Source organism: Pisolithus orientalis (genome assembly GCF_024613125.1).
Source record: "Pisolithus orientalis strain OTSU chromosome Unknown F5J12scaffold_69, whole genome shotgun sequence".
NCBI classification, from domain to species: domain Eukaryota; kingdom Fungi; phylum Basidiomycota; class Agaricomycetes; order Boletales; family Pisolithaceae; genus Pisolithus; species Pisolithus orientalis.
The window spans coordinates 5,249-21,223 of record NW_026260850.1 but is presented as its reverse complement, the minus strand read 5'-3'; the positions used below and the strand labels follow the sequence as shown (position 1 = coordinate 21,223).

Here is a 15,975-nt window from a genome sequence, read left to right as displayed (position 1 = left end):
CTATTGGGCCAGTATGACTTCCTGACATTTCCAGTTAGCTGGGGCAGATCCCATGTTATTGCCAGTGAGCTGGAATATCTACTGGGCTGAATCTAGGGGACTGGCAGGGGGCCAAGGCCAGTGACAGTTGATTGGCATCAATTCCTAACTAACTCCAGTTGGCTGGGATGGATCACAAACTCCAGGCTATTTACAGTGGTTCAGAAGGCATTCCAGTGGGACAGTATTGTGCTGGTATATGTTCCAGCCAAATCCAGTCAGCTGGGTTAAATTCCCAGTTGATGACCATGACCTGGGACACCTACCAGCCACAATATAGTGGGCTGGCACAGGTCCAGGGCTGGTGGCAGTTGTTTTGCATCAATTCTGAACCAATTCCAGTTGGCTGGGATGGATGACACCCTCTGGGCTATTTACAGTGGTTCAGAAGGCACTCCAGTGGGATTCTATTGGGCTGGTATATGTTCTGGCAAAGTCCAGTCAGCCAGGCCAAATTCCCAGTTGATGACCATAACCTGGGACACATACTGGCCTTATGATAGGGGACTGGGACAGATGCCCAGCCTATGGTAGTTGATTGGCATGGATGCCCAGTGAAGGCCACTTAATGTTACCAGTGTAGATGATGGGCTAGTCTTTTGGCATCCCCTGGTGAATGGATGAGCCATACAAATAGTGTCCCATATATATTGGCTTGGCTGGGAAGCTATTGTCTATGGGGCTTATGTATCAGTGGCCCATGCAATAAGGCTCAGCTGGACCTGCAGTGTTCCATTTGGAATGGTAGGAGCATATTTCAGTGTGCCATGTGCATCGGCCTCAGCCCAAATAGGAGTGCCCATGTACTATGGAGGGCTTATAGTCCATTGTACCATGTCCTTGGGGAGGGCCCAGATATTATGATCCCATAGGACAGGCTGGATGAATACTCCAGTGTTTCATGGTGTATGGGAGGCCCATGATATGGTGTCCCATCTGTCTTGAATCAGCCCATGTATTATGATCACCAATCCATGTGGTCTGGCACATATGCCACAGTCTTGTGCACAACAAGCAAGCCAATCTCCCAGTGTGCCATCTGACTGGATTCAGCTCAAGTTGAAGTGTTCTGCCAATTATGGGCCAGCCATAGTCAATATTTGGGGGAGGTATCTGGAAAATAACTTGGCTTGGGATGGCATATAATATCTATAGAACTACCTTTACATGGACCCCCTATTGGATAAGTGTAGGTTATATGGAATGTCCCACCAGACCTGCAGGCATCAACCAAGTCTGGACATTCTGAACTCTCATCCAATCCCCACAGGGTATCCCTATCCAATTGTGTATGTTGTCCCTCATGTAGTAGGCAAAGCAACATTGGTTCCCACCCACAGAACTAACCCCATGTTGAAGAAGCCTGCTGGAAAATGCAACTACAGTGCTGGGGTTGTAAAGGAACTGAAGGCCAAGTGTGGGGATATCCAATACACAATCTTCATAATTGCCAACTGTGACCAGCATGTCATACCAATCAGACTGTGAGTGTGGGTCCTGGTGAAAGGGTGTGGTCCAGTTAGAGATTATGGAGACATTAGTAAAAACTGATGGCCAGTGCTGCAAGACATCATGCATATCTTGGTTATGCTGACTTGACCATGTGTCCAACAACTGCATGGCTTGCCTTCCAGCATCATACAGGCCTGGGTGCATAATTGAAAGTGCACCAGAGGGGATGGCAGCTGGGAGGTAAGACTGCTGGGACCATTCATGACCAGCATCCATCTGTAGGTCAGCAGAAACTGATGGGGAAAAGTTCATGGTCTGGATGCCACTTGAGAGACATACCCCTGAGGTAATATAGCCATACCATATGCCCCTGTTGGTGCCTGGCTGGGGAAAACTCCAGGCACCCCAGTGACTGTGAAGTGTGATTGAAATATTCAGCATTTTTCTGCCAGGAGCCACTTGTCATACTCTTGGACATTGCATGGTGAAGGGGGTCCAGAGTGGCAAGCATGTGTGTCTGCAGGGATGCCTGAATAATATAGAGTGTGAAGGAAATGTTCAAACTGACTTGCAAATCATTGGTGATGGCACCAGGAAGGTACCACAATGCAATGGTATCACTGGTACCAAGGATTACCATAGGTTCATCCACAAAGCCAGTGAGACTTGATGGATGTGCTGCCAGGTGGCCTGCCTCCCAGGTTTCATCAACCCCAAATTCCATAGCTGAAAGGCACTCAGAAAGCCAGATCAGATTGATGCCACTTTGCTCTGCAATACAATTTACGTTTGACTTTACATTCAGCTGGGAAATCAGCTTACTTCTATTATTGTATGCTGCATGCATGCTGGCCACTATCTGATTCATAGCAACAATGCCATGTGTTGGAATGTACAGTGGAGGATCTGGTTTGGGGGCATTCAGTCCTGGGAAGGTTTGACTGGAAAATTCCTGGCACATATAGTGTGTAATATCCCAGTGTGAGTCAAAGTGTGGTTCAGTGGTGAAAACCAACCAAAACCAACACAAAAGACAAAAAGAGTGAGTGGTGGTGTGCCTATGTGGTACCTAGATGGTAGAACCTGTTCTTTGGGAGGGTTTTTGTGAGCTACAACACTCAAAGATGAGTGCTGAGGGTTGGGAGTGCTCCTGATGAAGAAGAAGCAGGAATGCAAGAGAATGTGATAGGGTAGACTGCTGTCAGCCTACAGAAGAATGGATGACAACTTAATTTGATGTCCTAAGCTGCACTGAGCTCAGGGAGGGCTTGGAGTGAAGTATATTGATGATAGACAAGGATAAGCAAAGTAGATGATAGTTAGACCCTTAATAAAGTCTCAACTATTGAAGCTGCTGAATGAATTACTGAGTGATGATAAAATGTGAGCAAGAGGGGCTCTCTGACATCTTTTTTTTTTTTTTGCTATCTAAGTACAGTGATTTATATACTGTACAGGGGTGTTGCCCTTGGAAAACAAGGTGCAAACACTTGGTAAGTGATTGGTAACTGATGAGTAAGGAATGTAAGCAATGGGTAATCATCTTGGAAAGCATTGGTAAGGATTGGTAAGGATTAACAAGCCAAAAAGTGAAGAATCAGTAAGCAAAGTCAAAAGATTGGTAAGTATTGGCAATAGGCAAGTCAAAGACAGTCAGAATGTCAAAGTATGAGTCAAGTAATGTCAGGAACTGGGAAAGCGCACTGGAATCACATAAGGGGGAGGCTGTGCATGTCACATCTCAAAGAGATCACTTCTAAGCCAAGGTGGGATGACAGAGAGGCAGCGCCAACCTGATGCTGATATAGTACATCCAAAAGTGGACAAGGTGAGTCAGATGTCAACAGGGGTCAAGCTTTGGGGGTCTGTGGGGTGACAGGAGCATAGGGGATCACAACTTTCCCCCCCAAACCATCCTCTCAGGGAAGTAAATAAAAACATCATGAATGAGGCTCTGTTGGAAGAGAGGATGAAGGGGGAGTGTCCTCTGCTGTATCTTGCAACAAGGAGGCAAGATGTGCATCATACTCATCATGGATGCAATCAGGGAGAGTGGAGAACAGTAGATTATACTGTAGCTGTCACAATCTTGGAAGAATGATGGATGAGACCAGTATGAAGACATTGCAAGGAGCAGGGAGGAAGGATCCATATGCTTCTTGGACTGGAGAGACTGAAATGACCACATAAGACCTTTCCAAGTGAATGACAGACCCAAGGTGACCAAAGAACATCCTCCTAGAGGTCATACTGACAAAAAGAACATGCTGTCCAAGCTGGATGGGCTGAGAGGGCACAGACGAGGGTGGGATGTACCAGGATGCTTCAGGATGGAAGCTGGTAGGAACTCCTGGTAGATATATGTAGCCATGGTCCCTAGCAAAGGGGACAAGTGAAATGATTGATGTAGAGGCAGCCATATCAGAAGAATTTAGCAAAATGAGCATCTTTTTGGAGGGAGTGCTGTAGAAATGTGTGGAGTGTGCAAATCCTTTCCAATTTTGGAAGGTAAGATCATGTGGCTGAGCACTACAAGTGAGTGTGGGAATGGAAATGGTAGAGATATGTTGAAAACTGGAATGCTGCACATGGCTGCTTAAGAATTTTAGCCAGCACTTAACTCACTCCCATTCTTTTTCTCTGGCACTGATGACTTGTTCTTGTGTGAGGGATGACTGCTGACATTCCTGGCTGTCCTTCTTTGCATGAGGGCTATGGTTTCCATCTCCATTCATCAGCTGTATCCATGTCCACCTCACCAAACACCTTTGGTGTGTGACACTGGGTTGCACTGTGATTTATTGCCATTAAGAACAGAAGATGATATAGTGAGCATGGTGTTGATGATGGGTTATCTGGTAGCTGTAGTGTGTAGTATGGAACTGTGGCTATGCATGCCAGTGTTTTCCAGACCATAGTGAAGCTGCCATGGTTACACAGTGTTGGTAAATGACCATTCCAGCCTTCGAAAACAGGTGCCACCATGGTGGCATAGTACCTCCAGCTTCCACATATTATTACAGCATGGTATGGGTACCAAGATAGAGGCAATAGATGGCAAGTTCTGCTATGGCTCCAGTGCTAGCTACACTTCCTACCACACTGGTTCTATTTCATGGTGTTCATGTTCCTTTATACACCATGCCAAAGCATTAGATGATGGACCAGGGCTTTTCAACCTAATTTTGTACTCCACAGCCATTGAGAAAACATGATGCAGCCTTTTCTAGTACAGGTCTGGCAGTGCTAGTAATGCATGGATACAATGTTCTGCTACAGGTCTGGCACTAGCTACACTTCCTACCATGCCAGTCATATTTCAGCATGTGGACCTTTCATTATACACTGTCCACAAGCATTGGATGATAGCCTGGGGCCTTTCCAACTAATTGCCTATTCCACAGCCATTTAGAAAATGCAATGCTGCCTTTCCCAGTACTGGTCCAGCAGTGCCAGTAATGCATAGATACACTACAGGATTAACATTGGTCTTGTTCAGATTGATATCCAGCCACTTGTCCCATGATAACTGCTGTTCCAGGATAGGCCACTTGCTATTCTGGCCTCTTGGGATGTGATTATTGATGATCTCTTATCTTGCAGTCATCACATGTGTCAGCCACATTGCTATGTAATCACATTTGCAGCTGATCCAACTCTACTCTGAATCACCATGGATGTCAGGACTGCTAATCTATCCTACCTGTCCATGATAATCCAATACATAGGTGTCTGATTTAGATGGTTCACATATGCTTTGCAGCAGGCCAACAACCCAAGTGATCAACTGCCAGATGACTGGTATTGGCAGGTTCAGGTGGAAACAGTGAGTTTGTTGAAATGGATGCCAGTTTGCTGTGTCAGACACTTTTCCACAGCATATATTGAAGCAGGCCCTGGCTACCTGCAACTCATATGGGACAATCATGAAGGTTCCATATGTTGCCAATGAACTGCTTTGGTGGACAGCTGTACAAAATATGGGAGAGACTGCCCTGCTGGCACACATCATGGAGTTGAATGTGCTGTAGGTCAAAAGAGGAAAGGTGAGATGTATGATCCACACTGGTCCTATGCCACATACCTGGTGGACAAGGGACCCTACCCATCTGGATGGGTATGATCATCAGTCATTGGAGGAAGTTTTCCAGGAGGCCAAGGAATTCTTTGTTGGGGTTGAGGTGTGCAGTGGTCATTTTTCAATCATTCCATTGAATCCATCCATGCCATAGGAAGGAAAAGACAGTCTCCCACTGCTGTATGACATGGACCAGATGCCATCAGACAGCATTTGCCAGTTGACTGAAAGCTGTGACAAGATGATCCATCAGGAGGAGGAGATTTGCCAGCTCCATGGTGTGATGGAATTCTGCAGTGAACAGCTCACCCTTTTTGACAGGCTTGGACAAGTACAGGACCAGCTTGAGGACTTCTGAGTCAATTCAGTTACCCAGCCTGGAGCCACCAATAAGTAGGGTGCTGTCCTCATTACACATCTCATTAGAATCTTGATATGTAATTTCCCCAGTTTCATACTATCTAGAGATATATGCACATTACTCTTCCAATTCATATCTTGAAGTACATCCTAGTGTTCTGGCTAACTCCCAGATACATCTGGGACTGCCTAGCCATATAACATGCAAAGCCAGTATTGCCCACTGCCAATGCCTCCATATGCTGGCCACTCCAGAATTTCTCCTTGTGTAAGAAGAATTTCTGTGTCCACCCAGTCTCCAGTGTGAGTAACTCTAGCTCTTCTTCCCAGCAATCCCATAGCACTTTTGTATGCAGCCAGTTGACTTGATAAACTGTGATAATTCAGTCAGTATATCACACAAGCCCTAATTGATCTGCCTACATTCTGACATTCCTGTCATTCATGGCAGAATCCTGGGGAAGGTCCACAGTCCAAAACCAGGCCAGAGTGTCATCATGATGACCTCTTGCATTTGGGTCTGCAATTGTGGCACTCACAGTCAGGTCTGCCCTATTCAATTCTTGGTATTTGCCAAGAATGTCCTCCCCAGCCCCCAGTGCAATGAGTTGCTTTCAGCACTGGTGATAGATGGTGGCATGCTGCTGAACCATTGCCTCTGCATTGGATATCTGCCCCCATGCCCAGGTTGTCATTTTGTAGTTCCCTCCTTTCCAGACATCTGTATGAAATATCACATGCCTTGTCCACAAGGGCCAGACACAATTCATGCAATGCATCATTTGCCTGGCCCTGTCTCAGATGTATTTCCTGTTCCACAAGACTGCTGAGGCCAATGTCATGGAAATACTGTACTCTGATATATGATGGCAGTGGAACATTGCTGACCTCCTGGTGACCAGGACGATCAGGGAGGAATGGATCATCAGTTTCATCATTACTGTCCCATGTCAAATGGGGCTATACTTCTGGGCCTTTGCCTGGGGTTAACTTGCCAGTCATTTCCAATGAACTGGGCTGCTCCATGTACTAGTGCATCAATCTGTGATTGCAACTGGTCTTGCCAGCATGAAATTGACAACCAGTCTGCCTCTGTTGCCCTGGTGTCCATCTGTCATGTATCCATAGCAAGCACTATTTGAGCCTGCTCAACCTTTAATGCCCATGCAATCCAAGTAGCTGAACCATGTGAGCTGCTGAATGAATGGTTGTTATGGATTAGGTCAATCTCAATGGCTTTCATGGTGGGTGCTACCATGATGTATGTAAGTTATGGGACAGATGATACAGTTGGCCCCCTTACCCTTCTCCAGCCAGACTTCATATATGTCCATGGCCTGCAGGAGTATTCTGCCAGCATGACTGCACCACAAGTTCTTGTTCCACCCATAACTGATGACAAGCCATCCAGTACCTTGCTATCCAACTTGTTGAATTTATCTTGGATTGTTGCTAATGACTGCTTGGCAACCTTGAACTTCTGTTTCAATGCCAATGCTATGTGCAAGTAATCAAGTGATGGTCAACCAGGTACTGTGATGACATATGCATCATGTATCATTTTGAGGAAGTTACTATCATTCATTTGGAAGTCCAGCAACTCCTGACAGTGTGCTGTTGCCATTCCCTGGGCTGATGGTGAGATTATGTTGAGAGAAGACCAGAGGGTCTCCATGATTTCACCATCCACCCTGGCTGGCACCCAGAATAAAGTTTGGAGCATATCTGGTGAAGCACTCTGTCTGATGGCCATGGACATGCCATAGTCCAATGCTGGGCTGAATCTGTAATCTGGAAGGCAGAGAGAGATATCTATTTTCCTCAAGCCAGCAGGCCAAGTTCTTGCTATACTGACAATTGATGTCATAAAAGGTTATGACCAGTTGCATGGGGTCCAATCCATGGTGCATGGCATGGACCAGAGCATAATCCATATTGACCTGCCTGCTATATTGTTAGTCATGACTGGGGACTATGAATTGGTGCATACTGCTCTCCCTTCTGAAAGTCGACCATTGCATGAGGTACAAAACAGCCATGCCTCACACAGGCACATCCACCAATCCCAGTCAATTCCAACTTATTCCTTTGTGCATTTGCTTGATTAACAGCCCAGGTGGTTATTGCAGTCAGATTTCTGCATGAATGCAATCAGTCCTGGTGCCTTTGGAGAGATCATGGTGCACCAACTTCTATTTGATTTATGGTCCTGGTCAAATATTCCTTGTATGGAGCTGATGTGACCATGAAGCCATTTCCATCCATGAGCCAGACCTCTTTGGCAGCATTCTTGGGCAGCATATGCTCAGCCTTGAAGTTGCTGTCCATCACAAAGGTCCTAGCAAACCACCAGCTACACAAGTCAGGCTAACAATGCCTTTGCAATAATGAATAGAATATGGACTCAGAGAGATCAATATCCTGATCCAGTACATTGATCCCTGGCTGGGGACAGGCAGGGCAGAAGAGGACAAGTTCACTGGCCCAGGGATCAGGGAACTGTTGATGGAATCCCTGCCATTTCAACAGCTTTAGGAGCCTCCACATTCTCAACACCCTGAGCAATTCCCTATACCTATTCTTTGACCAGCATGAGCAGATGTGGCATATGGTAGGCCAGGGGTGATTGCACTCACTGGCACTAGGTGAGGAAATGCACTTGAGGTGACTCTCTGAAGTTTGCTATAATAGTTCATGGCAGAGGTTCCACATTCAACATTGTCCCTGATGAAGTCATCCAGCACCTGGAAAGTGAAAGCCATCCTTGGTGCCTTAGTCATAGCTGGGAATAGGCCAGCCATGGTAAGCTGAAGATGTGAATCCTCAGACCCAGGGCAGTTGCAATACTGCACATTGCAAAAGTGCATGCCTGCCAGTGTCCACAACTGTCAGATAGTTTCTATCATCTGGTGGGTTGAGATGTGCCAGTTGTTGACTCTCCTTGATGTCCTCCCACTCTTCATCTACATGGCTGGCAGCATCCTCCCAAGAACCTTCTCCTGCTGGGCATGGTGCTCTGGCATGGCCCAAGTGTAGCACCAAACCAACCTATGATATCAGTCATCACAGATGATGGGTTGAAAGCTGGAACTCACCAGCCATAGAGTGAAGTCTTCAAAGAATCTTCCATTCCATTTTTGTACCTGATGGAATGGTCTGAGTTTGTGTTGCTTGAATGCAACATGTTTTACAAGACAATGGGCGATGAGCACAGTCCATGCATCTATATGGTGCCCCTTCTGCTTTACACACAAAACAAGCCATGACATTAGGGTGGGGCCTCCATGTCCAGGAGCACAGACAGGTATCTACTCTTATAGGGCAGCCACTCTTCCAGATAACTGTTCTGTAATACCATAAGGCACACATTGCCAACACTGGGATGTTTGATAATGCACACCTGGCTTTTTGGAATTCTTGATGTCCTCAGTGGTGATGCATCATCCATGTAGCAATATAGGTCAGCATCATTACCCTGGACTAAATTGGGTTCCTGGATGCTCAAAGATCCTGCCCTAGTAGGTGATTCGTTGCTTTGGCCAGTTGCATATCTTGCCTTCTTTCTCAGAGTAAACTTGACCATCTTTTCTTTGGATCCCCTGGTTGTTTTCACCTTTTTCCAAGTGACATGGGTTACCAGGGTGGCCACTGCAGCTTGGGTGATTCATGACTTGCCCATGTCTAGTATCAAGTCCTTGCAGGATGTCTGCAGGCCTCAGCCATACATGCCTTATTGTGATGCCTGGCACAACTATGATTTGAGTTGGATCTCAGAATCAATGTCAGAAGATCCAATCAGGATCAAACTATACTTTATCTATATATAGTAGCAGACTGGATGATAGATGAATTGGCTTACCATGTTTGGCCACATGGTACCAATTGAACTGGAACAAGACCATACTAACAATGGGTATGTATCATGACCAGAACATTCACTTAGTCCCATTGGAACTTTATTCAAGAATGGGTGACAGAAACTATGAGGAACAGACTCCAAATTTTCTTTCAACAGAGGGTAACATTACCTGCAACTAACCAACCCCAACACCTTCTCCAACATTCAGAATGGCCAGCAGCAATCACAGTACTAATTGTGTTAATACCTCAGATGAGGAGGACTTTTCCTCCAATGAGGAATCTAGCTTGGATAGCATGGAGACAACAAAATCTGCACTGGGAAAGCTGAGACTGGATGAACTTCAAATCCTCCAAGATGGTCTAAATGATTGGAAGGAAGCTGACACAAACAAAAGGGCCTCACTGATGGAGGGCATTCAGAACAAAATCAAATGGCTGGATGCCAACAAGAGCCTCAAACAAAATGAATGGAATAGAAAATGGACAGTAAGCTTGATGGTTTTGATGTGCTTGCAGTCATGTTAAGTATATTTTACAGGCCATCAAGAACTGGATGTATAACAACAGTCAGGTCCCATGCATGGAAGGCCCTGGTCAAGTATGGCTCCAAATGGATGGCCCTAAAGGTGATCAAGCTGCAGCATAAGAAGGATATCCAGCAAGTACTTGTGAAGGCTGGAATACATCCTGGGACATCAGCTATGATCAAACACTATCAGCCAGCTGTTCAGAAGGTAGTCCAGTCATTGACCAAGGCTGAATTGGACCAGGCAGCCTGTTTGGTGAAAGAGTGGAATGAGAGAAAGTTGCCACCTGAAGCCCAGGCAGAGTAAGCATCCAAGTTCTCCCATGGGCAATACTAACTTAAATGCAGGGTGGCAACAAGTAAGGGCCAGAAGTATGCAAAACAGTTTGCATATGACATGTGGAAGCAGTGTGGGATGAGGGTGGTGATCATGTCAGCATGGAAGGATAAGGAAGGCAAAGTGATGGTTGGAGTGTGAGTGCTTTCCTGACAGGCTTCACCATATCTGACCAGTGTAGGAATGACTTCAATGACAAGCTGGGTGATGGAGAGCTCTATTCAGATTGGGAAGACCTTCATGGAAAGTGGTCAGCCTACACAAAGAATGCCTTTGGGGCCAATGGTATGGAGGATGGCAGCAGAGAGGATGAGGCTGGTCAAACCACAGTAAAAGCATGGAAAGGAAAAAAGCAGTCTCAATTCTCCCTGTCCACCAATGATGATGGCATGCCCATTCTTCCAAATCTCTTGGACTTACAGACACTGGAATTAAAGGACATCATGAGGGTGTTTGTAACCAGCCATTATCATACATGCCAATTTCCATGGTCAATGAGTTACTAACATCTAAACACAGGCTTGGCTTGTAGGAAGACGAATGCCAGTGTACCTTGGGCTGCAATAGCTGACAACCAGGCATCCTATGTGTCTTCCAAGTATCTTCCTCCCAATATCCCATTCCAAAGAGCCCACCAGGCTGACACATCATGAACTAATCGAAACCTTGGAGTTCTGGAAGGAGTGACAGCAGGAGCACCCAGAAGATGTCTTCCAGTTCCAGAGGTGGAGATCTCAGGATGGTTCCCTGGAGGAGCCAGGTCACCAAACACCAAGCACTGGTCAGACAAAGCCAAAGGGAAGAGACCCTGGATGGAAGGTGAGGTCATGATCAATTTGGATATACATAACTGATCACACATTAAGTAAATTCTGTTGATGCTCCAACTATGGACATCACTCAGAGGAGGAACCAGCTCCTCCCACAAAACCTTCCACCAAATGGCAATGGATAGATGGTATGTTGGAGCTGGTCAGATTCTTTACTGGTAACCCTAACATGACCTTGGAATTGTGTGCCAAAGATCATCCCACTGGAACATCCAATGCACAGGAGGACAACAGATGATGGAACCAGTCCACATCAGACTGGTGCAATATGGCTACTGCATACCCAAAGCCAGCTGGTAAGTGGTATCTGGTGACAATGAATATTGCTGATAGAATTGTATCAGACAATCATGCCAATGATGGTGGCAATTCAACTGCAAGGAAGCCCAAGCCCAAGCCAAGAATCAGATCCAATGGTTGGTTTCCATGCATACTTGGTTAATCCTCTCCTTACAGCATTCTACAGCAGCCTAGAATGATAAAACAGTCATATCACCTAATGATCATAGGTATACATCCACAACACAATTACACACACTTATCTATGTCAGGAGTTGATCTGGTGGGTAGGAATTTGAATGCCAGGCCTAGACACTGTGCAATGGACAGGGAAGATGGACTGTTGGATCAAGCAGAAGAGGATGGTGTGGCTCGTCACCCAGAGCAGAATTGTAGGCCCCCATGGTGGCCAGATGATAATTATCCTACTCCAACCATGAGGAGGCAAAGGTAGAATTGAGGCTGGTACCTACTGTTTTCCAGTAGACTGGTGACAACCATATATATTGCACAGTGCAAAAATCACCAGTGAATTAACAGCCCCATAGCTACCATGTACTATAACCCACTGTCATAATCCAATTGCAGCCAATTTGTGCACTTCTCCAATTCCATTCAACATAATGTTCATTGAAATGAGTTAAATATACAAATTAAAGCTTGTCTAGTTTAAGATGGTAGCCTACACCTGCTAGCTCTTCCTCCAGAAGATCTGCTAACTGTTGCTGGAATCTGGTAAGCATGGCATGCCACTCAACATGTGATCACCACTCCCTGGTTGCATCCACCAGGGTATTGGCATAATACCTATATGTGGTGATCAGATTGGCATTGTGTGTGGCATTGATGTCTGGCTGATGTGCCCCACTCCTAGCCACAATACTGGAGATCTGCCTTGACATTTGAACTGGTAGACATGTTTAGCTATGGTTGCATAGGAACTTCTGGATGTATGCTCAGTTTGTGGAGTATCAACTCCCAGCTGTATGGTGAACTCCTGGGAGACTGCTAAAAGCTCTGAATGTGACAACAGGATTGGCACTGGTGATGGGGATCTAGCTGGTGGTATTGATGTGGAGCTGAATGATGCAGGAGCATCTGAAAGGTCCATAGGTTGACAAGGACCAGGGAAATTGCTGCTGGGCAATGCAAATGTTGTTGGGCTGGGAACTGGGATAGGATTGCGACAGGCTGGTGACACAGAGGGAGTTAAGGACCGAAATTGGCGCTCAGGCAATAGGATGAACAGTTGTGATGATTGGCCAGCTGCATGAGTTGGGTAGATGTAAGCTGACAATCTTGTGGCAGCAGGCAACTGAAATGCCAGTTCTTGTAAAGGACTGACTGGTGGGGACTGGAATGGTGGGGGAAACCCCCAAGGTGGCTCATGCAATGGTGTACCTGGGCCAACAGGTGGTGGTGATTTGTCCCATGCCAGCTCAAGTAACAGGGTGCTGTCAGAGAGGTGTGTTGATATGGAGTCCCAAGGAGGCTCAACCAATGGGCTGCTAGAGGAGGGAGACAGTGCCAATGACTCCCATGCTGGCTCTATCAAAGGTGATCTGGGAAAACCAGAGGACTGGAAGGAGGGTTCCATTCCAGTTGTGCATATTGTTTGAGCCAGGGGCAGCTCAAAAGGTGGCTCACATAATGGGGATGATGGAGCATCTGGCAGGTCATCTTCAGTAAACATTTGCTCATCCTCATTGAGAGATGTGAGCCACTGCATATCATGGCATGATGGAATTACTGCACACAGTCATTAGAAGTAATGGTCCTTGGACCAGTTGACTTACAGAGTTTATCTGGACTGCCAGAACTGAATCTAACATTTCTGGGAGCCATATGAAAGTTCAAAATGTTGTAGGTGCCATGGGGATTACACTGATGTTTGAGAATGATTTCAGTACCAGTGATAAGATTGTATTACACAATATTTTTTCACCAGTCATCATGCAGGATGTGCAAGTGCATACATAATGGAAATGGGCACTTAGTGGAATGACTGTCAACTGCCATACATTACTCCCACCAAAATATGTTCAATGGTTAAACCAGTACATTGACTATTGTAAATCACAGCATCACTGGAGTGAGCATTTGTATTGTGCTTATGTAAGCCTTTTGAATGGTGTATGCTAGCTGGCAAATTCACCACACTGCTCAAGCACCCACCACCTGCACACCAAAGCTTTAACAGCACTATGTCTACCACCAACACCAGCACCTTCATCCCAGCACAATTGACTGACAACATCCAGCCAGTCATCACTGCTGAAAATGCCAAGTGGATGGTTGAGGAGGCTACCAGGGTTACAATACAGGCACTGAGAGGACTTCAGGGCCAGGATGCTAAGCACTGAGGCAAAGCTGCTCAGCTTATGTGGGCCCAGCTGGTAAGTGAAATTGCAGCCATGATATCCATTCCTGACATCTATGTGGAATGGTCTGAACAGTTGTTGAACATCTACCCCTGGCATTTGAGATCCCTCTGCATCTTATTGCTATCAATATGCACATGGTTGACCTGGAAACAATCTTTGCCATGCAGACACAGCCACCTGTCAACCAGATGATGATGGTTCAAGAGGCTGATGTGAAGGATCATGCATGGTATTGCCTTCATCACCAGCCTAAGTCTCACCCATATTACAAGGTCATGGAGGAGCTTACCAGACCTTTGTTGAGGGTCAAGCACCAGGCACAGCTGGTGGATAAGGGGAAGGGGAAAGAGTTGGGTACAGATGAGGCTCAAAGGATTTGGCTTCCAGGTGAGCACTAATTCTGAGGAAGGCAATTGGGTAGACTGCTGATATGGGATCCAAAGATGCACCCACAGAAACTATGGCTAGAACCACTGGAGTTGTGATGCAGAAGCTGGGAAATGAGGAGGATCAGAACAGGGAGAAGGCATGGGGCCATAGCCAGTCAAGATGTGGCCAGCCAGCAGCAAAGCCTGTTGATGCCAGTGATCAGACCAGTAGAGGCCAGAGCCAGTCAAGGAGACCAACAAAGAAGGTGAAACCAGCAGTTGATGAGGATGTGCAGGACTGGCAAGACATCAACAACCCTCCTGAGTCCTGGGAGGTAGTGCCAGAAGCTGAGCAGTGCGTGGGATGCCAGGACAGGAGTTGGCCCTGCATGGTGCTAGCTGGCAGGGCAATGCTGGCAATGCCACTGTACCAAATACTCATGCAGCTTGTTCAAGGGGAGGGGAGACAAGTCCAAGATGCAGTGAAAAGGCTCCTATTCAAGGCCTTGCCAGGAATAATCCCCAGAAGACATGGCCAGCCTTCCCACCACTTCAACACTGGCTGCACCAGCTCCATTGACCAGTCAACAAACCAAACATCAAAGGGCACCAATCCAAAATCAATCTGCTGGTCCATCCAAAGTAAAAAGCTGTCATTCATCCCCTGGCCCATGGACTGGCTGCCCCAGTAAGTTATTCACAGTCCTATGTTTTTCACTAATTGGTTGAACTAATATTTCTATTGAGTAGTGGAAATTATTACTCTGTCATGGCTATCCTGGTCACAGTCTTGTGCAAGAAGCATTGCAACAGACCCACCCATCACTCCAGTGCCAACTACTACAACCAGTGCCAATGATCTGTGCCATTGTGATGAGTATCAGGAAGAGGTTACCATCCTCAAGTGGGAGAATGCTGACATGAGGCAGGAGATAGAAGTAACCTGTACTGAGCTTGCTGCTCTCCATTGGGTGGTAGATGCTATCCATAATCACCTATTCCCAGCCCCAGACATGCTTAACCATCCTCTGGTCCCACTTCACACTACTTCCAACCCTACACCAGTACCTCACATGCTGGTCATGGTGGAACTTGGCACTGCAACTGGTGTTGTCAAGGTTCAATCATCCCAAAGCAGCTCAAGACAGGAGTCCACTGAACCCCCCCCCCCCCCCCAGCTTCATTTGAGGGAGGTGCTGGCTTGGAAGTGCCTCCTTCAAATGTCGAAGCTGTGCATGGACCTGCTGGAGGTCTGGCAATCTCTATTACTCCACCACCACCAGCAGTCAGATCAGCACCCAGACAGGAAGGTAGGATGGAGGTCAACTAACATCAATGTACTTGTCATTTTGCAATCCATTCATGTTTTTTTTTGTCTTTGTACTTGTACTTTGTTAGATGCAGCAATATATTCTATATTGTCAAAATGTGATCTCCAGGAAGAAGTAGCTACTGCTACTG

The 15,975-nt window shown here is 46.3% G+C and overlaps 5 protein-coding genes across 5 annotated transcripts; 3 read left to right on the top strand and 2 right to left on the bottom strand.

Moving 5' to 3' along the window:
• Positions 1 to 1,292: 1,292 nt before the first annotated feature.
• F5J12DRAFT_786820 (uncharacterized protein) lies at positions 1,293 to 2,338 on the bottom strand (the record flags this gene model as incomplete). The annotated part of the gene is made up of 5 exons (XM_051743527.1): positions 1,293 to 1,316; positions 1,387 to 1,784; positions 1,831 to 2,020; positions 2,060 to 2,262; positions 2,314 to 2,338. 5 exons carry the CDS (start codon positions 2,336 to 2,338, stop codon positions 1,293 to 1,295), a joined length of 840 nt encoding a protein of 279 aa, XP_051594853.1.
• Positions 2,339 to 5,164: 2,826 nt separating this feature from the next.
• F5J12DRAFT_786819 (uncharacterized protein) lies at positions 5,165 to 5,927 on the top strand (the record flags this gene model as incomplete). The annotated part of the gene is made up of 6 exons (XM_051743526.1): positions 5,165 to 5,196; positions 5,233 to 5,317; positions 5,370 to 5,452; positions 5,523 to 5,537; positions 5,588 to 5,672; positions 5,724 to 5,927. 6 exons carry the CDS (start codon positions 5,165 to 5,167, stop codon positions 5,925 to 5,927), a joined length of 504 nt encoding a protein of 167 aa, XP_051594852.1.
• Positions 5,928 to 7,451: 1,524 nt separating this feature from the next.
• On the bottom strand, positions 7,452 to 8,796 carry F5J12DRAFT_907686 (uncharacterized protein; the record flags this gene model as incomplete). Its single annotated transcript, XM_051748969.1, has 5 exons — positions 7,452 to 7,561; positions 7,620 to 7,869; positions 8,120 to 8,296; positions 8,363 to 8,509; positions 8,566 to 8,796. The coding sequence occupies 5 exons, from the start codon at positions 8,794 to 8,796 to the stop codon at positions 7,452 to 7,454; spliced, it is 915 nt and encodes a 304-aa protein (XP_051594851.1).
• Positions 8,797 to 9,997: 1,201 nt separating this feature from the next.
• Positions 9,998 to 11,220, top strand: F5J12DRAFT_898133 (uncharacterized protein; the record flags this gene model as incomplete). The annotated part of the gene is made up of 6 exons (XM_051748084.1): positions 9,998 to 10,276; positions 10,329 to 10,388; positions 10,432 to 10,619; positions 10,665 to 10,790; positions 10,835 to 11,108; positions 11,173 to 11,220. The coding sequence occupies 6 exons, from the start codon at positions 9,998 to 10,000 to the stop codon at positions 11,218 to 11,220; spliced, it is 975 nt and encodes a 324-aa protein (XP_051594850.1).
• Positions 11,221 to 13,966: 2,746 nt separating this feature from the next.
• On the top strand, positions 13,967 to 15,373 carry F5J12DRAFT_786816 (uncharacterized protein; the record flags this gene model as incomplete). The annotated part of the gene is made up of 5 exons (XM_051743525.1): positions 13,967 to 14,074; positions 14,141 to 14,158; positions 14,314 to 14,533; positions 14,602 to 15,202; positions 15,265 to 15,373. 5 exons carry the CDS (start codon positions 13,967 to 13,969, stop codon positions 15,371 to 15,373), a joined length of 1,056 nt encoding a protein of 351 aa, XP_051594849.1.
• Between the last annotated feature and the right edge of the window lie 602 nt (positions 15,374 to 15,975).